Source organism: Choristoneura fumiferana, chromosome 2 (genome assembly GCF_025370935.1).
Source record: "Choristoneura fumiferana chromosome 2, NRCan_CFum_1, whole genome shotgun sequence".
NCBI lineage: Eukaryota > Metazoa > Arthropoda > Insecta > Lepidoptera > Tortricidae > Choristoneura > Choristoneura fumiferana.
In genome coordinates, this window is record NC_133473.1 from 6,018,831 (window position 1) to 6,041,163 (window position 22,333).

Sequence of the window (22,333 nt, forward strand, 5' to 3'; positions counted from 1 at the left end):
TAAGGGACTTATTGTTAAAGATTTAATTTTTGATACAAGCTTATTTACTGACCGTACCTTTTGTTGACGGTAGGTACTTGAATTGTCATTCCAGTTACATCTGCTCATCAAATTTTCAGTCGATGCCATTGAACGTTGAAGTGTTCTGTCCTACGGCGACGATCCTGGCCGGAATACTAGAATGTCGCTGTCAGATTATTGTATTATCACCAGATTGAAAGTTTTGACTCGCACATACGTACAGTACAGTACATAGTAAGTTAAATAAAAGCTTGTAAAATCATAACACCCGCAACGTATCAATCAAGTATGCATAAATCACCATTGCACTTTTTGCTATCACATTGTGTTTTGAACGTATTGTGCGCGGCAGCGGATGTGCACTAGTCCGTGCCATTCACACATTCACTCTTTGATGCCTTTGAATGTTCCAATCAACTTTAAACACGAGCATTGTGTCGCGCGTCGGATATAGAAGGCAGTTTAGCATAAATGATTTATGCTATAGCATTTGAGTGTGTGTGTATGTCATATTATATTACTACGTACAACCACGAACCACCAGCCACCTTACACTATTCATATTGCATAAGTTAAGTATATTAAACTTTGCTTCGAAGGTACCATACAATACAATCTCTTTATTGAACACCAACACATAGTAAGCAGTACAGAAAACACAGGTATATGGAGATTTACCAAGGTAAGCGGCCATAAATAGGCAGCCTTATCGCTTCACATCGATCTCTTCCACGCAACCTTTCCAATAGACAGAAAGGAAGGAATACATTTACACACACGTACATACACACATACATACATTTAGGACATGTTTTTGTCGACTTATAATCATAAATTTTAATCTATTTCAAGTAGTAGGTAGGTATGTTGATTCATGCGTCAGCAAAAAAATATTGTTGAAATAAAAAATTAAAAGCATGAATTTACCTTACCTACTTTTTTAAATACTTAAACTACATGACGTTACAAGAGTAATACCCGTGGCCAAATCATGTATAATGAAATAAACTTTAATTTGACCTTGCTTTTAATTCAATCAAGAGCATAATATAATTGTTTCCTTCCACTAGATTGATTACCAATTCAATTGAAAGCAATACGTCGTAATATTATATATTTTGTTTACAGGAATTTACTTAACGTGTTGTGACACGTGTCTAATGTTATTTTCGTAATTTATGTCCACTATACTGTATCGGTCACGGCCATTTGATTCCAACTCAAGCACTCCTAGTCGGGCTCGATACTGCACCGCACGCATCATGAGCCAATAATACTATAGTCATGTTCATATCAGTGTCAAAGGTGTGTTTGTTTTTTGCGCTTATCGCTCAAGTACACAGTGCCGCTAAGAGAAGAAAGAAGACCTACGTCGAACTCCATTCGTGTGACAATTCCGGGATCGCTGATGAAATAGCTTCTTACGATACCGTCGTAAAGGACATAGTAGACTATGTAACTAAGGGTCCGTTCAAAGGGAAGACTTACAATGAGTGAGTATTGTTAACGGCAAATTAAAGAATTTGTATGGTTTTGTATTCCAATATCAAACGGCACTTGATTGAAAAATATTGGCTTCTACTTGAAGGTTTTGCTCTCGGCACTATACCTACTCTCATGATTTATAAGAGGTCTTTAATTGTAATTACAACGAGTTTTGTGCATGGAAAAGATACGAATGTTATCTTATAAAAATTGCGTACGTTTTCATCAAAGAACTATCTCTAAGCATTTTGTATCTAATATCGTTGGAGTGGCCGGGTAGACACAGGTGACAGCTGCTGATTCCTTAGCGATAAGATTATGGTCGCGCTACAAAAGGGCTTACGTTTATCGAAACATCTCAATGTAGCAAACGCATAGACAAAATGGGTTTCTATACTCCTGTATTACTAACCCTTTTCATTATTATAACAAGCGAAGCGAAAGTTGTATCAAAAGAAAATGTTTGCTCATCATTATTAGGCGAGGATTTGATGAAAGAAATTGCTTCTTACGAAATTGTGAAGAATGAAATTGTGAACTATGTGACCCGCGGTGAATTCAAGGGGAAAACGTATGATGAGTGAGTGGAACTAATTCAAAAACTCCGCTTATTGTTGTTTCAAGGGCCACTGTTGTTATATTTGTGAATAATTTAATTTAAAGTATTTATCTATCTATACCTATGTACTTGCATCAGCGGCGTTTTTCTATTGGTTATTATATCGAAGATACATAATATGTTATGGTTTAACCAACTTCAAAAAAGGAGGAGGTTCTTAATAAGATTGTATTCTTCTCATCTTTCATACTTCAGAATTCCCTCATTTATGAACTGATTTAGTAAAATCTTGATTTTACCTATCTTGAATCTTCTTAACAAAAAATGTTTGTAAAGATACCTTATGCTTGATTTTACATATAAATTTGAAGCAAAAGTACCACCCCTTTGGAAGTTCTTTGATGTATTTTTTAACTGTTAAATACACTTCTGGTTAATCTTGGCGATAGACGGTACATATTTAATACTATCTTTATAATGTTACTACCTACTCCACTACAACACTAGAATAACTATTATAATATACGCATTTTTTTAGACTTGCAAAATTTGTCGATAATTTTGGCGCTCGGCTTTCGGGTACAGCAATTTTGGAACAGTCCATTGACTACATGATACAACTCACTCGTGATGAAGACTTGAATGACATCGTAACGGAGGAGTTGGAGGTAAATTACATATTCGTAAGAGGATATTAATGGATTAAATCTTGTAATTCCCTGCGTAAACGCATAACCTACGTAGTTTTCCATCATTTGTCGAAATTTAATATGCCATCTAAAACAGTATCTTTTAAGAATTGACAAAAAAAATATCAAGTTTAGTGCTTTACAAAATCTAGTAAAAGCACAGTTCTATATATTTTATGGTAAGTTTTGGCATGATAAATAAAATTATGGAAATCAAAATGATCTGACCCTACATAACATAAACTCTAGCAATACCTACTAAAGCACATGTAATTTACAGGTTCCGCACTGGACTCGAGGAGAAGAGAAAATAACGATGTTAGAACCGAGAGTTAAAGATATCGCGTTGTTGGGGTTGGGACGAAGCGTTAGTACACCGCCAGAAGGCATAACCGCTAATGTCATTGTCTTTAACGATTTTGAAGAACTAGAAAATGCCGAAGAAGATGAAGTTAAAGGCAAAATTGTTTTGTTTGATCCGGAATTCACAACGTACGGTGAAACCGTTGTGTACAGGACTCAAAGTGCTTCTAAATCAGCTGCGAAAGGAGCTGTAGCGTCACTGGTACGCTCTATTACTCCATTTTCTATAAATTCTCCCCACACTGGGTCTCAAAATTATGAAGATGGAGTAAATAAAATTCCGACAGCGGCTATCTCCCTTGAAGATGCAGATTTAATAAGAAGATTAGTTGATCGAGACATAAATGTAAAACTGAACATTACGATGCATTCTACTTTTGACACCAAGACGTCTAGAAACACAATTATAGATCTGAAGGGAACCAGATTTCCGGACAAGTTAGTCATAGTTTCGGGACATATCGATAGCTGGGACGTTGGTCAAGGTGCCATGGATGACGGTGGTGGATTATTTGTTAGTTGGGCGGCTCCTGTCATTCTCAAAAGACTAAATTTAAGGCCAAAGAGAACGGTAAGATCTATTTTCTGGACAGCTGAAGAGCTGGGTTTAGTTGGAGCTTATGATTACGAAAAACAGCATCGGAACGAAAGTGACAATATAAATTTCATCATGGAATCTGATGAAGGTACATTTGCTCCTCGTGGTTTGGCAGTGGCAGGCAGTCAGAAGGCCAGATGTATTATCGGAGAAATTCTTAAACTTTTTGAATCTATCAACGCTTCCACACTAGTTGAAGATGACAGTCCTGGTTCAGACATCGCGGTAATCATTCGAAATGGCATACCAGGGGCAAGCCTTCATAATGCAAATGAGAAATATTTTTGGTTCCATCATACCGAAGGAGACACTATGAATGTTGAAAACCCAGAAGAATTAGATTTGTGTGCTGCCTTTTGGACTGCAGTAGCGTACATTATTGCGGACATATCAGAAGACATCCCGCGTTAAATGTAATGTTAAAATAGACTTGTTAATATATATACATTTTGACTTTTAACTTATGTTTCGTAATATTTTTATCCCTAAAAAGAGGGAAAATAAATGATTTCCTTTTGGAATCTAATTTGATTATGAAGGTAATCATCCGTTTACCCTTTTAAGATCTATTAGGTACTTACCGATGGGTCATATTTTCAGAGATTTGATCCCCAAGGGTATAATGTACTTAGATATACTCTTTATAGCCAGCAGAAAATATTCCTTTATATGACACCCGAAAACCGGAAAATTTTCTGTAGCTCAGCGATCACCTTTCGATAAAGGCCTTAAATTTTGTTATCGCTTACTGCTTTTACGATAATAAGAATAGTTTTCGATAAAAGGGAAATTTATAATACGTTTCTATTTTTAGATAGCAAAATTCATCAAGAAATTGTTCGATAATATCTAGGTACCTAATGTTAAAAGTTTTGAAAGACTTGATTTTATTTAGATTAATGTGTTATGTTGGGCGCTAGTATTATTTCACGAAAAACTTTTTCACGAACGACTTTATCACAAAAACTTTATCACGAAAAACTTTATCACGAATAGACTTTACCACTAAAGACTTTTTCACGAAAACTTTACACCTAAACCTAAGAGTTTTATTTGATATATTTCGTTTTCGTACTATCTATGTATAAATATTTACTCATGTAAATTGGATAAAATATTGTATAACTAACTGTGCCCACGACTTTGTCCGCATGGACATAGATTTATCTCAGCCAGTTATTGTCCTGATCGCAGAAATCGGTACGTAACGTAAGTATTTAAAAGTTCCTTTACGAAAGAAAGGTGTCATCAATAGTAGATTATACAACAACAAGAGCATAAAACGAGCCATTTTACCCAAAACGTTCATATAGCCGGTAAGGCGAGGGTGTATAGACGTCGAGGGAAAATGGGTTTAAGTAATGCTCGAGTTTTAGGTACACTCTGCTTTTCACTTAGCTTGCATGGAAATGAAACAGCAACAGAGGAAAAATGGTTCACTTTAATTTTTCATGCATTATTATATAATTATATTTTTTAATTTTATTGATTTATTTTGATTGATTTGACGGATTTTTAGTTTTAAAAATTCGTGATTTTCATGCACTCATAGTCAAAATAAGCACAGGACTTATCACGCTAACACACACGAGTAATATTTACCTCGACGTTTCGGCAACATTACAGTGGCCGTGGTCACGAGTAGACTGAAGTGTGGGGTGTCAAGTCTGCCTAGCAGCGCGAGTCCTTCGAACTACCCGCACTTGATCACAATTTATGAAACCAACTTGATTAAAAAATATTAAAAAAATATGCAGAAACTTTTTTGTTTTGTGGCTGTTGACACCTGATTACCTAGTCTTAGACGAAAATTTTACTTTATGCACTCGAGCAAAAAAAGGCATTTTATGTCGCCGAGATCCAGCATAAACACGAAATTTAAGAGCATGAGAAGTGAAATAGTTATTTGTGCAACAAGAGAGAAAAGTTGTTTTTTGTTGCGTGTGTTGATTTTGAAACCTGAGTAAGTGAAGGATTTTATAATTGAATCACGAGCGTAGCGAGTGATTCTAGGTTAGAATCCTAAGAGCAGCAAGGGTTTCAAACATACAAGATGCAAGATAACTTTGGTCTCGTGTGACACAACAAATTGTGTAATTTTTCACCACAGCAGCAAGAACATAATTTAAATTGTAACATAAGAATAAAACCACATATATACCTACCTGTTTACAAAACAAACACAATTTTTTAAATTAATCCGATTATTAAGAAACAAATAATAATAATCACATTTAAAACCTTTACTCAAAAATGATACGTACAGTCGCGATTACATCTTTAATAAGTCACCAGAAAGTTAAGACTGTCCACCATTGTTCAAAAGCGGTAAGTAGAGAGGTTTTGAATCGGAACGAAAAATTGACCAGTAGGAACAATACAAATCTCATACTCATAACATGCATTGTAATTTAAACTTAGAATTGTAAAAATGATATACTTAGTTTTTAATACTGCAAAAAGCCTCATCTTTGGGTCATTAAAAAGGTTGAACAATAAACGTATAATTTATTATAAATGTTATTAAACCTGGTGTGTCACGTGTGTCGCTTAACACAAGTAATATTTACCTCGACTTTTCGTACAGCATGCAGGTGGTAGGACCTTGTGCAAGGTCCGCCCGGATTGCTACCACCATCTTGCTCGATAGTCCTGCCGTGAAGCAGCAGTGCTTGCACTGTTGTGTTTCGGCGTGGAGAGTAAGACAGCCGGTGAAATTACTGGCACTTGAGGTATCCCATCTTAGGCCTCTAGGTTGGCAACGCATCTGCAATACCCCTGGTGTTGCAGATGTTTATGGGCGGTAGTGATCTCTTACCATCAGGAGACCCACTTGCTCGTTTGCCATCCAGTCGAATAAAAAAAAACACATTACCGTGGCCGTGGTCACGAGTTTGAAGTGTGGGGTGTCAACTCTACCTAACAGTGCGAGTTCTTCAAACTACCCGCACTTGGTCATTTTATTTGTCAACCCATCACACCGACACACAATACTACAACGTCTGATCGTTCTTCCGATTCATCCCGAAGGCGACACTTATTTATACCAGGATTCCATGAAGATGAAAGCTTATATCCATCGTCCCGGTAAAAAAATGTGCTTTTTTATTTCAACCGTTTTACGCACCGTTCTTGAGTAGAAATGACATTACGTGGAAAGAATTTTGGGATTATGAAGCTCAATCCAGTGGTTTGGTCCTGACTCCAATAAATGCTCTGCTATGGCCGACTTGTTCACTTTTTTTTTATAGATTTCTTCTGTCCAATGGGACCATTCTGCCAAACATGACTTGTTCATTTTCTAACAGTTGTAATATGTTCCTTGACCCTCTCGGCTATTGGTGTTTTCGTCTTTACAAGAATATCCTGTTATGACATCCTGTTTGATTCGGCTTGTGATTACTGGATTAAATGTTATTCAAACATTTCCCTCGAGTGGTGGGTTTCATGTAGGCACTGCGTTATCGAGGAAATTATTCCAGCTTTAGGGAATTACTAGTCCCTAATCGAATAAAAATAGGTCGGTAAGCGAAATGTAAATTCGTCAAAATAAAAATGAACTCACTCTTTTAATGTTATTTATAAAAAAGAACCGACGTTTCGTTTAGTCAATACATACAATGCGGAAGTGAAGCCCTTGAATTAATGTAATTAGGTAGGTATACAAAAAATCCTGTTTTCGGCCAAGCCTCAAAGCGGAAAATTTAGCTTTTATTGTCAAATTAACACTAGAAAAAAATATTAGGTACATTACAACACAACCGGTTATTATTCTGTGGTACAGCTCACAGCTCTCAAAGATCCATTTTGGCAGCCGGTTGCTTTTTTGTTTGTGTTTTTTCCTGGCTTTATTTTTGAGATATTAGGGGAGAAGCGGGAATGGTACTTTTGCGTCGCTAAATAAAATATAATGAGGCGCTATCGGGATTCTCTCATCTTCGCGGTTCATCGGAGCAAAGGATGGGTCGTCGACTGGCTCTTGCCTTACGCTTACGCTGCAGGGCTACTACGAAACTCGAAACTTGAAGTTTGTGTCGTGCGGTCCCTCTGACACTTATACTATTTAATACGAGAGCGAGAGGGACCGCACGACACGAACTTCGAGTTTCGTAGTAGCCCTGCTGGAACGTTTTAACGCGGGCCGACATATTTTACTGTATCCGGTCATTTGGTTTAGAAAGTGAAAGGAAAAGTTAACGCTTCAGTCAAAATTTGTAGCTTGGAAATGAGAGAGCGTGTTCCCTAGGAAACTGACAGTAAGTTCAAGTACCTATATTCAATTTTGCTTAAGGCTACCCGTCCGAGAAATTGATTGGCTGGTAACCATACCTAATTATTACTTATTCTTCCTTTCTCCTTTATTATTTTCATTGAGAAAGGATTATTTATAGTTTACATGCTTCATGGACATTATAGGAGGTTAACGCATTTTGTTTAATTGGAGTGACAATTTGAGGTCCTCGTTACTTAGTAGGTAGTTACTCCACAAGAAATATTTCCCCTAGATATCAAAAGAAATAGATTGTATATTTATACCACTTATGTTTATGAAACCGGCAAACCGGCATTAAGTATAACTGACAGTTTCACGAGCCACGTACGTTACTATCGAAAATATGAGGAGGGATTGTCCGTGAAATGTATTCGGAACGCTGCGTAAATTCACCAGTAATCGAATTGGTGTCGCAGTTTGATCACCCACGCCCTTATTTACTTTGGAGTAAACGATACCAAAATATTTGCAAATTGAAATGAAAGTTAGAAAACGAATAACATCATACCTCGCACTGATATGAAACTTATAGGTATACAGACTGCTTTAGAAAAACAGCAATTTTTTGGCGGAATACAGGATAGAAGATGCGGTGTTGCCGGGAAGATAGTATGCGGTGTTGCCTTAAAATATGTAAAGCGATGTATGTGTGTACCTTTGCATATATCTTGACTAAGCATAATATTTAATGTTGTGGTGGCCATGCTCGTAATTAGACCGAGGCGAATCGGATCGTAGGGCGAATCGGATCAAGTTAAGGATTCTTGTCAAATTCAAATGATTGGCGTTAGTCACGGGCAGCCAATCAACGTTCCGCGTTGAGTTTGACCTTCACACACGCCGTGGCAGCAGCCACCATTAGGTAGACCGCGAATATTGGTCCAATGATGTTTCATGTCAAGTCACTCATTTTCGGTGTGCGCGAATTTACTGCCGATATAAAAACGTAGTTACAATATTTGCGTTAAAATCAAAGTAAGTCGGCTGAAGTTCTATGTTTATAATAAAATATTCTTAAAAATGTTATTTTATATTCGTAATTGACGTGATTGAACCTGTCTTTCAAAGAATATTGGCGTTAGATAAAAATATTGTAAACATTATGATTTCAGGCTATTCGGATTACCCACAGGGGGCGAAGTGGATCACTACTTTGGAAACGGTTTTTTTTGAAGTTTACCTTCACTAATAATATTAATTGTATGCATGTTTGGTTCGTACGTATATAAAAAAGGCACATTACAAAAATCTACTTCAGAAAACATGTCAGAAGCGGCTGACAAGGCTTTAAGCAAAGAGCTGACATTACTTTGGGCGGCCGAATAATGTGATTTGCTGTTCACATCTTTGCAATGAAGAGTAAGACTCTCCCACGTTTTAATAAAACGACGAGGTGGAAGTAGTATTTAGCGAAGAAGAATTTAAATTAAATTTTGTTGGGTATTATTCTAGCGTTTATTCCGTATGATTTTTGTAGGCATTTTTTGACGTGGTAGAAGATTCTGTTACAGGTTCTAGGTTATCTAGTAGAAGTACAGGACGTCTAGGATATAACCGAAAATGTTATCGAATTCTACAACGTATTCATAAAAAAAATTACCACAATAATGAGGCGGTTTAAACGCTCGAATAATGACCGTGCTATAGAAGGGAAGTCAAAGATTACAAAAATACCGCTTTGGTTACTAATGGTAGTTAATCTTAATACTATGATATTGATTGATCCAAATAATAGTTGTGCACGTTTTAATGAAGGAAAACAAATATTTTATAAAGGAGTTTTTTTTTAATCAATTTTGCCTCCAAAAATGGGGCGAATCGGATATTTTTAGTGTTCTTCTATTTTAATTGTCAATATTAAATAAAAAAGCTGATATTTGATTTGACCTCTTGATTTTATAAATCGATAACCCTCGTGTCCAAGGTAATATTGTAAACATTGTAGCAGTTTGAAAAATTGTATTTATATGACATTAACCAAAAATTGATCCGTTTCGCCTCGGTCTACCCTAATGTTAATCACTCTGTGGAAATTGACCATCTAATTAAAAATGTGTCCACATATCTATTTCGGTTCAAAATATACATCCATTGGTCAAGCGAATGAGCAGGCGAAAGGATGGATTGGTAGTGGAGCTTTAACAATACAGTACCTTTGCGTGCCTAAAATATTGCAGGTTCTGAAAACACAAAAGATGGGCGGTTGAATTAATTAAAACCCCAGTTTAAAGTTTGCAAGGAAAATGTACAAGTAGTATTTCAGCGCAAGGTCGTAAAGGAAACGAGTTAGAAGTGATCAATTCGGCGCAGCCAAATTCGGCGCATTAAAATTTTTACGACTTTACTTGCATTCCTAAACTGGGCTTAAGAATAACTCATCAAGCCCTAATCACTTCTTCTATCACAAATATGAATATACTTACCATTAAAAATGGTGTTTATTTGTGTTGAGTTTGAAATACGAGGAAATACAGTACGCAGTAGAAAATTGCGGTTATAACTAATTTTTTCAACCATATAGCGAGAGTTTAAAATTAAATATGGTTTTCTTAAAATTTTAAATCGATTTTTTTTTATTATTCGAGTCTTCTACAAAATTATCTGAAAATTGAATTTCACAATGACTTGTGAGAAAAGACAAACCTAAATTAGGTTTCAAATTGCTGCGGCGGCAACCGCATAATGATCGTCATTATTTGTTGTCAGAATGGTGAAATTCGATTCTGCTACGTTATTGGTATTCATTAAGCCATTCGTTTTAGTTAGATATGGTAGTCGGTGGATTTAAGATACGTTTAATAATCAATTTAATAAATAATTCATGTTTTTGATTACAATTTAGTGACAAAAAATATGGACGAGTCCAGGTCGAACTCGCTTGACCCCGTTAACCTAATTCTTATAATTTATGGGTGAAGAAGTATTGTCTGTATTTTTTTACCTTTGGGCTCAGTAGTTTTGGAGACAAGGATAGGGGGAGAATGTTAATTTGTTGCCTATTTTTTTAGATAAGTCGACTTTAGTCAACACAAGGTGTAAATATTGCTGACTTAATATGAATCGCTCGCTTCGACTGCAGTCTCCCGATGATGCTGAGTCACATAGGCAGCTTAATAGACAAATTTCGAAATCCTTGCGACACGATATTCGTACTTTTAATACTGCTCGTGTTAAGGATACGATAGAGCGGAATAAAGGCTCTAAAGTGTTCGCAAGAGATATGTCTATTGGGCAAAGCCAAATGACAAAGCTAAAGAGGGATGATGGCAGTGTAGCGTCGACTAAAGTGGAAGTGTTGAGGGAGATCGAGGAGTTCTATGGACGGCTCTACGAGTCGGTCACTAAGTCTGTTTCCAGTGCGGCGACTCTAGACCCAAGAGCCAAACTGACCCCACACTATACCGAGGATATCCCGGACATCAACCTGTACGAGATAAGGATGGCCCTGAAACAGCTTAAGAACAACAAGGCGCCGGGTGTGTACGGAATTACGTCAGAGCTTATGAAGGCGGGTGGATCACCGGCTCTTAAAGTCCTTCAGAGGCACTTTAATTCCGTCTTGCTTGAAGGCACAACGCCAGAAGCGTGGAACAGGAGCGTGGTAGTGTTGTTCTTCAAGAAGGGTGATAACACCCTATTGAGGAACTACAGGCCCATCTCGCTGTTGAGCCATGTTTATAAGCTGTTTTCCAGGGTCATTGTAAGTAAATCGTCTCAAACGCAGGCTTGATGACTTCCAGCCACCCGAACAAGCCGGGTTCCGAAAAGGTTATAGTACCGTGGACCACATACATACGCTGCGGCAGGTCATACAGAAGACTGAAGAGTATAACTTGCCGCTATGTCTAGCGTTTGTGGACTACGAGAAAGCCTTTGATTCGGTTGAAACGTGGGCGGTGCTAGAGTCTCTCGAACGATGCCGTATCGACTATCGATATATAGAAGTGTTGAAGTGTTTGTACAAAAACGCCACTATGTCGGTCCGAGTACAGGAAGGGAGTTCGAAGGCGATTCCCTTGAAAAGAGGCGTAGGACAGGGAGATATCATATCTCCGAAACTGTTTACTGCCGCTTTGGAAGACGCCTTTAAGCTTCTGGAATGGAAAGGACTAGGCATCAATATCAACGGCGAATACATCACTCACCTTCGGTTTGCCGACGATATCGTGGTCATGGCAAATTCGATGGAGGAACTCAGCACGATGCTCGAAGGCCTCAATCGAGTCTCCCAACGGGTGGGCCTCAAAATGAACAGGGACAAGACAAAGGTCATGTCGAATGTCCATGTGGTGCCTACCCCTGTTTTGGTTGAGAATCTGTTCTTGAAGTTGTTGACGCGTACGTATACCTAGGACAATCCATCCAATTAGGTAAGTCCAACTTCGAGAAGGAGGTCAATCGTCGAATCCAACTCGGATGGGCAGCGTTTGGGAAACTCCGCAATGTCTTTTCGTCGAAAATTCCTCAGTGCCTTAAGACGTATGACTTTAAACAATGTGTGTTGCCAGTGATGACATATGGATCCGAGACGTGGTGCTTTACTTTAGGCCTTATAAATAGGCTCAGAGTTGCTCAGCGAGCTATGGAGAGAGCTATGCTTGGGGTTTCAGAAATGAGGAGATACGTAGAAGAACAAGGGTCACCGACATAGCCAAGCGAATCAGCTCGTTGAAGTGGCAATGGGCGGGCCATATAGCACGGAGAACGGATGGCCGTTGGGGCCGAAAAGTTCTCGAGTGGAGGCCGCGGATCGGCAAGCGCAGCGTAGGACGTCCACCAACAAGATGGACGGATGACCTGGTTAAAGCCGCAGGTTCACGGTGGATGCAGGCCGCTGCCAACCGAAGCAACTGGAGGTCTGTGGGGGAGGTCTATGTCCAACAGTGGACGTCCTACGGCTGAGATGATGATGATGAATATGAATTACTTTTATGCAGAGGTATGTTTTCTGATAATGAACCTTTATTATAGGTACCTTACCTAAAGTACTTAGTTCTTATTGGAAGTGGCAACTTAAAACAACTGCAGAGTTTACTATTATCGTAATAATTCTACGCGATGAGTTTGTCGCTTTAATAGCGGAGTAAGTTGCCAGACCGCGCTAGGTATCTATGTTATGAAATAACCATTCAACTCATTTCGTGAAAGGATATTCAGTCTTTATTCACTCTATGTCGGTTATATTATGAAACAGCAGCCATGGAAGAGTGAAAATGTTCAGCCGCAGGCGAGGTTGACAGATGACTTGATTGACACCACAATTAACTTTGTGCAAAGGATTCGGAGGGTTTTCTTTGTGCGTGAAGCGGTTTCGAGAGTAGTTAACGAGGTATTTGTAGAACCGGTAATGGCGTTTTGTGTACTGAGCACTTCGCGTGAGTTTCTCGTCGCAACAAACATCTTCCCTTGTGTGGGGACTGAGCGAGCACCCATGAGACTGACATGATCACCTGGATGTTCAAAGTCTCAACAAAAATAAGGAAAAAAACAAGCGGCTGTAACGGAAGTTATAGTGTCAGAATTAAATAATTACTAGCTGTTTCATGCAACTCCGTTTACACAAATATCCCGCGAGAATTAAGTAATTTTCCGGGATAAAACCACTCCATGCCCTTCCTAGAATATTCTGAATATTATATATTGTGGAATTTGATTCAGTGGTCTATACGTGAAAGGTAACAGACAACAAGGTTACTTTTACATTTATAGTATTAAGTATGGATGCATGGATGAAAACAGTCCGTTGTCAAAAGACACCGCAAGAGGTGTTGCTAATTTGTCCTTGGTAGGCATTTAAGCAAACGAGTTCGACAACTTTTGTTGTATCATAATGCATTATTGTCATACTGACATAGTGTTTGTCTGAGGCAAATATTTATGATTTTTACTGTAAAAATATCCATCGTGGGTTGCGATTCAAATGGCACGTATGTCAACAAATTGCAAGTTCCTACATATTATGTATACCATTATGCTACCTTCCCTCTCTGGTATCTGACTTAATTATAGCATTCATCCTACATCATTTCTATATTAAAATTACTGTAGGTAGGTAACTTTTCGTAAACAGTAGATTTATTCACGTTACCGCCTAAGTTTAGAAAAGAAAAGAAATGGGCGGGCGACGAGCACCGCCCGAATGACGTCAAAAGTATTAAAAAGTTATCAAGAATCTGCTCTGCCTGAAACTCTACTTTATAAAGAACAACATTATTAATATAAATCTTTAAAACTCACTAACTTGTTTTCTTTTACGAAATTTAAATAAGGTAATCATTTTTGTATCAAGCAAGTAATGCGTCCCTTACAAACCCTTCAGGGTTACCTATTTTCCTGGAAGCTGTAAATCCCCGAGGGTGGAAATGACCTTTAGGTACTGAAACAAAAGTAATGGGATTCAAAGCTAGCCACAGACTTCGCGAAAGGATGAACTGTGTTAAGGGTAAGTTCAGCCATTAATTTTGGATGAGGCCAAAGGGTATTTTGGCGTCTTAAATTGAAAAAGGCTGGATAAAAGTAAAGCCTTGCCGCTTAGTAAACCTTAGGTTTAGGGCAAATTCGCTTAAGCGTTCGAGGATTGCCACTACTTCGTGATATTTTCGCAAGTTATTTGGCCAATTTATAATTATTTTATTTATTTTTTGCAATATTTAAAAGAGTGACAAAATATAAAAACGGGAATCATATGTACGAAGGTATTCTGTAATCTCGACTAAGTCTAAAGACCAGGAATTTTCTACGGGTACTATTTTGTACTCTTACTAGATATATTATTTTTTGAAAATTGACTGCCTGCGAGCAAAGTATATTATAAAAGCTACTTGTAGTGGACGCAATCATAAAACCCAATAAAATCCCAAAAGAGTTGAACTTTGTCTTATTCTAATTTAATCAAAAGCGTGATCATTTACGGCATCGAAAATGCAGTTCGTCCGCAATTAACTTAAGTTAAAGTTAAATTACAATCGTAATCGGATTCTCCGATGAATATAACTTCCAATTTGAAAACTTTTTGAAAAGGAAGTTCCAATTTCCGATAGCGCAGTCAGGAGCGTTTCTTTGTCCCGTCGGTGATAAAGAGTGGCCGGGTGGTGCGCTCAGATAGTGGCAGTTTGGTACAATTTATATAAGAGATGAGCGGCGTTTGTACCACTTTCGGTTACAAAAAGAAAAGCAACAGAATGGGCAACTAAATACAGAGTTTCTCTCAGTACATTCTCAGCAGTAGTTTTTGACCCGCTAGTCGAAGCAATGGAACCTTTTCTTTTTTTAGTGTTCCACCCGAAGACAATCGAAAGCTTATATTCGTACTTAAGTCCTAAACTGTCGCTATGCGGTCCGTAGTTTGCTATGAACCGAAAAATTTCAAAATATTTTTATTTTAATTTCAAATAATTATTTGTCGTAATATATAGGCCTCTAGGTTGGCCACGCATCTGCAATCCCCTGGTGTTGCAGGTGTCTACGGGCGGTGGTGATCTCTTACCATCAGGAGACCCAAAAAAAACATTATGGATAATGAAAAAATATAGTTACAGAATTATGGTATCTTATATTATGAAATAGGAATGGCCGTGACTACTATATGGTAAATAAAATTAGTAGAATAAAGGGGCATCAAAATACACATCCCACTATTATCCCAGTACTCGTATAACCCCACTAATACTAAAGACGCAAGGGTTTGAAAGTCCGTTTGTTTGTTACCTCTTCACGTCTAAACCGCTGCACCGATTTAGATGAAATTCGGTATACATATAGTTTGAATTCCGGAAAAGGACAAAGGATAGTTTTATCCTGGAAAATTGTGTAGTTCCCGCGGGATAGTGATAAATGAATTATACGCGGACCGGAGTCGCGGACAACACCTCAGTAATGTTAATTTCAGCTTTCCGATTGCCAGAAGTGGGTGAATATTGACTTGCGAGATATGACCGAAACACACTAATTCTCAAAAAAAAGTTTGGATTTTGATAGAACAATTTATTTTTGCTGACTTTCAAATTTGTCCGGAGCCCTGGCCGATTCCTTATACAATTAATGTCCAGCAACAGTCTAAATTAAATCAATTGGTTTACTAATGACATGGTAACATTGTATTATGTACATTAATAACGAATGAGCAGTGGTCCAAACTGGGTTAAGATCATTACTGCATTCTGAAGGTCCTCCCACATCAGCTAGTTTTAAATTGTTTATAAATTAACTGTTTAATCATTACTTAAGTAACCTAATCACGTTGGTTTCTACGACTTTGCGCGGATAATTAATAATCACGTCTAAATATTATTTGTTTATTGTATTGTGTATTATTAATATTAATGAATTATTTCTGTTTATTTCAAATACACGTCAACTTCAACATCAAGTTAAACTTTGGCTTTGCTCGAATTATGTCTGTCATACAGTATAGAGGCAAATTTTTATCTCGATATTCCTTCGGAATCGCCTGCGGAATATATACATAAAAACAAAATAAATAAATATCACGGGACAATTCACACCAATTGACCTAGTCCCAAAGAAGCTTAGCAAAGCTTGTGTTATGGGTACTAAGCAACGGATAAATATAATTATATAGATAGATACATACTTAAATACATAGTAAACACCCAAGACCCGAGAACAAACATTCGTATTTTTCGTACAAATAGCCCCGACACGGGAATCGAACCCGGGACCTCAAGCTTCGTAGTCAGGTTCTCTAACCACTAGACCATCTGGTCGTCTGGTGGTATTATGCCCGTAAAATCCCGAAATCTTAACCACTGAGTAGAAACATGTAATGTAGCATGTGATTTTTGGCAAAATCCATGTGAATTTAATTAAATCCCGAAGTTTGGTATCGATCAGATCTAATGATTTACGTAAGCGGAGCAGAATAGTGAAATTAAATATAATAAATTTCACGGGACACAGGATACAAAATTTAACTTGACCCAAAGTACCAACGAATAAGCAAAGCTTGTGATATGTGTACTACGCAACGGGTAAAAAAATACTGAAATATGTAGTTATACATATACATACTTAAATACATATTAAACACCCAAGACTCGAGAACAAACATTAGTAACCTACCTATTGTTCAGTTTAAAGAAATATTAATCTTAAAAAACACATTGTCGAAAATTTTAAATATTCATTTTGATGATCGTTCTTGGACGCAGGCTTCCCTCCCCATTTCTCTTGGAGGTTTAGGCATTCGCCTTGCCTCTAGTTTGGCTCTACAGGCCTTTCTGTCTTCTGGTCACGGCTCGCTATCCCTCATCGGCATGATCCTAAATAAACCTATAGCCGATGTTCGGGTTGAAGACCTGGCTGAAGCAGTGTTGGCTTAGAGGGTTTTATGTCCTGATATTATTTTACCTTCCGAGACAGAGAGATAGAAAAAGTGGGACCTACCTCTATCAGAGTTGACCTACCTACGCAAGTATTTTAGAACAGAGCCCGGACGACACGGACAGGGCGAGACTTCTTGCCGTGGCGCAAACAGAATCGGGCCACTGGCTCCGTGCTGTTCCTTTTGATAATTTAGGTACGGTTTTGGATCCCAATTGTCTACGTATAGCAGTAGGGCTGCATTTGGGCGCGAAAATATGCGAGCCTCACCGTTGTCCGTGTGGTAACCCTGTAGATCATCTGGGGCATCACGGACTTGCATGCTTGAAGAGCGCCGGCCGTTTTTACCGGTATTGGAGTCTCAATGACATAGTCGAGCGAGCGCTTACCTCGGTTGCCGTGCCGGTTCAATGCTGAGGGATGATGGCAAGAGACCAGATGGAGCCACACTTGTGCCCTGGAGTCTTGGACGTGCTCTAGTTTGGGATGCCACTTGCGTGGATACGTTAGCACCGTCTCACATCACAAGCACCGCTCGGAGAGCTGGGGCTGCAGCCGAACAAGCGCAAATAATAAAGTCCAGAAAGTACTCACAGCTATGCGCTAATTTGAATTTGTTGCGTTGGCTGTAGAGACTTTGGGCCCGTGGTCATCTCAAATAAAGAAACTGTGCAAGGAGTTGTCCACAAAGTTGGTCCATGCCACTGGTGATCTCAGGGCAGCTCAGGGCAGTCTAAGTCTCGCGATCCAGCGTGGCAATGCTGCCAGTATCCTGGGATCCTTGCCGCGGGTCAACTGCGATAGTTTTGTATTTTTTAATTAGTTTTATTCTCCTACTTTTTTATTAATATTTGTAACAATGTGTTAAATTTTTAGTTGCTATTTTGTCAGTTTAGTTATGATGTATATACTGCGTTAGTTTAGGTTAGTTTAGAAATTTAACAGTTATTATTAAATCTTAAAAGAAATATACATTTATATAAATATCTGGCCCGACCGGGGATCGAACCCAAAACCTCAAGCTTCATAGTCAGGTTCTCTAACAACTGGGTTATCGGTCAGTATTGTGTTGTTCTAAACATACCTAATGATGCATCCGTCACATCTATAACGTTCGGAAGGGCCGGAGTGGCGTTCGATGGGAGAGTTCCCTTAGTCCTAGCTTCTGTACGCTGCATGCATTGTCATGCAATCAGGGCAATAGCTATGCATTATTCAGGCTTTGATGTCTAACTTGCTAGATGCTAATGTGCACTGCGCATGATTAATACAAGTATTTAAATTCAAATTCAAATTCAAATGATTTATTCAGTAAATAGGCCGCAATGGACACTTCTACACGTCATTTTTTAAACTACCAGCGCTTTCGGAAAGACCATCATTGCCAAGAAGAATGCGCCGCAAGAAACTTGGCAGAAAGTCATTTTTTCATAATAATATAATTACAAATAAAATAAAAATTTAGTACCAACTTAAGGGAACATCCCACTGTTCCTTATCCTTAACACACATATAAACGTCACACTCGTATTCCCAAATAAGGTAGGAAGTACACACGACACGTTACCGCTTCGAAGCCACTTTTAACAATTGAAAAGATTTAATTTTTTTTACACCTGTAAATTACTACAGGAATCGAAAGAGTTTTGCCCCCTGAAAATGGGAAAATATTTATTATAATTTATTTCTTCATATTAAAAAAAAAAAATTGTAAAAATTTATCTGAATTTACCAACACTACCACAGAATAGATATGTTTCCTTTGCCTTTTTCACCAGAAAAAGGAGCCGTCATAATTTTGACAACGTCTACGTCAGATTTACGTGATCTTTTTTTTTAATAGAGACTAGACAAAAGTAATGGATCTATTGTGTGGTAGTTTTGGAGTTATGCCCTTTTAGAATAAGCACATCTTAATTTTTTTTTAATAAATTTATTAATAATCGTAGCGAAATTTTAATAATGTCAGCGTCTTTCTCTTTCCAAACAGAATATAGAGAACGAATCAAATTATAGTCTTAGAAATATGAAATCTTGCCAATTTTTTAGGTTTTAAGTCTGAAAAATACGGTACTATAGTGATAGGTTGTCGCCTACGATATACCTTAACCTATATCCTTAGTTGCCTCTTACGACATACACGGAAGAAATGGAGAGGTGTAATTTCTAACCCGACACCATACGGGTATCCTTATCCTTATTAATGTGAATGTAACTCTGTCTCTATGTCACAAATTTAGATGAATATTGGTATGCAGATAGTTTGAAACCCTAGGAAGGGCATCAGTTTTTATCCCGGAAAATCATTAAGTTTCCGCGGGTTCGACAAAGCTTCGACAAGCTTTCACAAGCGCAAGCGTGTAAACGGGGGCGTTTGGATAGGCTTGCGTGAGCTTGCCAGCGCTTGCCGCCGATCCGGCCAGTGTCAATTTTTAAACACAGATCAAAGGAAGCTTGCGGCAAGCACTTGCGACGTTTTTATACGTTGGCCTGTATTTAGTATCACTTACGAGCTGCCGTATTTGCCTGTCCGGAATACAGTAACGCACTTGCAAGCGTGTAAATGCCATTTAAGCGTTTGTATAGGCTTGGAGTTTGTAAACGTTTGGCAAGTCTCGGCAAGCGTGTAAAGTAGCATAAAAATGATCAAAATTGGTGAAACGTAATATGAATTGCCCCAAATCGGTAAAGCACCAGTGCCTTCCACGGATTCACGAGTGATTGTGGGCGGCGGATACTAGTTACCGTCAGAACTATGTTGGCTCGTCTGTTAACTAAGTATGCTATAAAAATGTAGAACGAGTTGCGTACTTGAGAGGCTGTGTACCAACTGGGCTGTGTGTGTTTCCAGAATATGTATGTGGCCATCGAAATAACAACTATATAATACACAGAATATGTTATTTGTTAACAGCAAATGGCTTCAACTTTAATTTACTTTGAAAAAGGGTAATTTATTTACGACGCGAAGCAACAAAATGCAAAAGTTCTGGAACGTGGTTGTACTATGAATTAAGACCGAGGTCAATCAAGGGTTAACCTCGAAGAAACCTGAACTTCTTTGGTTGACTCTCCTTTATTTTAATAAATAAATTGGCTACACACAGTGACCAATTACATTGAAAACCCCTTTGGTTACATGCATAATCGTTTTTATTTATTACAAGAACATATAATTTGACTAAATTTTCCTGTTAAAATTATATTGTATTCTATTGTAAAACTCTTTATGTACATAAAACACATGAAACTAACAGAATACAGGATAATAAGATGTACAAAGGCGAACTCGAAATCTATCTTTTTTCCGTCAGTAGCCTCCAATATGCTTATACTTAATTCAGAACAATTTATTTTATAGTACTTTGTAGGTTCAATCAACGAAATTAATTAAATATGCCAATGAAACTAATCCTACATAAAAATTTCGAGATTTCCACTGGTAGACGCATTTTTGTTTTATAAAGTCTCATTATCATTATGTCTCCAAGTTGTGTGGGTTTACTTTTAAACTGGTCTTAATCGAAACATCAACACTTATTTTAAGTATCTAAGAACCATAATTTTATTTTTAGTAATTGTTTTTCATTTATTTGTATCTGCTAACTACGTAGATATAGGTTTGTAAATATTTGTTGTTCCACACGCAATTTATTAGTTTTCTCTGAAAGCAGGATATTAGAGTATTGTTTACTCGAGTTAAACACTGATCATTTCTTTTTATAACTTGAGAAATATTTTCACTAGGAGTTTAGATAATGCGAAAACAATTGTTTCTTGGCACTTCTTGGCACTAAGGTTCAAGTAGTTGATACTTTTAGATCACAGATTTTCCTACTATAAATGTGGAAATTTGTGTATAGTTATTGTGCGTGTGTGTGTTTTCAGAGTTGGGTGAAAGTTGGTATGTAGATAGCTGGATGTACACATAAAAGTTCACAAGTGAACACAAAGGCTACTTTTTATCCCAATATTCCCACAAGATCCAGTTAAAACTTCTAAATCAGAACCGTTAACTATTTTCAAACAATCAAACTTTAACCAGTCAGGCCAGGATTTGATTTAGCTATTGTAGCGAATTATTAAAAAAAACAATAATTATGATATTATAATACTTACATCACATAATCCTTGATAAACTATTAAAAAAAACAAATATTTTTATGATTAAAAAGACGAAGAGACTTTAACACTGATATGAATTCTGCGCCGACGAATCATGGGCAAAGGTAGCACATAACATTAGTAGGATTGTAACACAGATGATGAAAACTGTATGGATGATTATAATAAAATGCACATATCGATAAAAATAATCAGACGATAACTGCGGTGCGTTGTTAATTGGTTTTGCATTTAAATTGTGTTTTGATCACAAACTGTAATAAGTGCTGAAAAAGAAATTAGTTTTCGAGTTTTTGATTTATCGAGGTGTCAAGGGCGGACGTTGTTGAAAGCTGTTATTATTTCCTCAAGCGCTCCAGACAAGTTTCGATGAAAGTATTTTTCTAACTAATTGACCTTTTTCGCGAGACGCCTTTGTTTGGGGAAATGTAGTTACTAAACTAACCATTGAACGCGCTTCGTTTATTTTTTCTAAATTAAAAATATAACTGTCAACCTCGCGCAATATCAATAACACAACGCCAGAGGTGAAAACTACTGATGTATTTGTAATTTTGTAATATGTATAAGTAATACTAATATTATTATTTTAAATGAATCAGCGATACATTATATTTTTTAGCCAGTTAAGTCGATTTTACTTAAAAATATATGCCAATTTTAAAGTTAAATTCCAAAAGAAAGTGGACTATTTAGAATGAAATGTTCACTTGCCAATTATTAAATAGCTTACTCTTGTATACATTATAATAATATAATAACATGAACACGGAATTAACCTAGTATTTTACGAGTGAAACACAAAATTTTAGCCAAAAAATTCCTATAGGTACGTCTAGATTTCGCCTAATAGTCTAGATTTCGCTTATACAAACGCT

At 37.4% G+C, this 22,333-nt stretch overlaps 2 protein-coding genes and 1 pseudogene across 3 annotated transcripts in view; all 3 read left to right on the plus strand.

The window, feature by feature from the left end:
• The window catches only part of LOC141441537 (uncharacterized), a 285,632-nt gene that overhangs the window by 206,068 nt on the left and 57,231 nt on the right, over nucleotides 1–22,333 (plus strand). The window lies entirely within an intron of this gene.
• LOC141441523 (carboxypeptidase Q-like) lies at nucleotides 1,231–4,175 on the plus strand. Of its 2 annotated transcripts, none has more exons than XM_074106289.1 (3): nucleotides 1,231–1,514; nucleotides 2,604–2,733; nucleotides 3,035–4,175. In XM_074106289.1, exons 1-3 carry the CDS (start codon nucleotides 1,306–1,308, stop codon nucleotides 4,124–4,126), a joined length of 1,431 nt encoding a protein of 476 aa, XP_073962390.1. In that variant the 5' UTR covers nucleotides 1,231–1,305; the 3' UTR covers nucleotides 4,127–4,175. The 2 variants fall into 2 exon arrangements, with proteins under 2 accessions (XP_073962390.1, XP_073962398.1); XM_074106297.1 differs by lacking the exon at nucleotides 1,231–1,514 and adding an exon at nucleotides 1,875–2,086.
• LOC141445413 (uncharacterized) lies at nucleotides 11,044–13,056 on the plus strand (annotated as a pseudogene).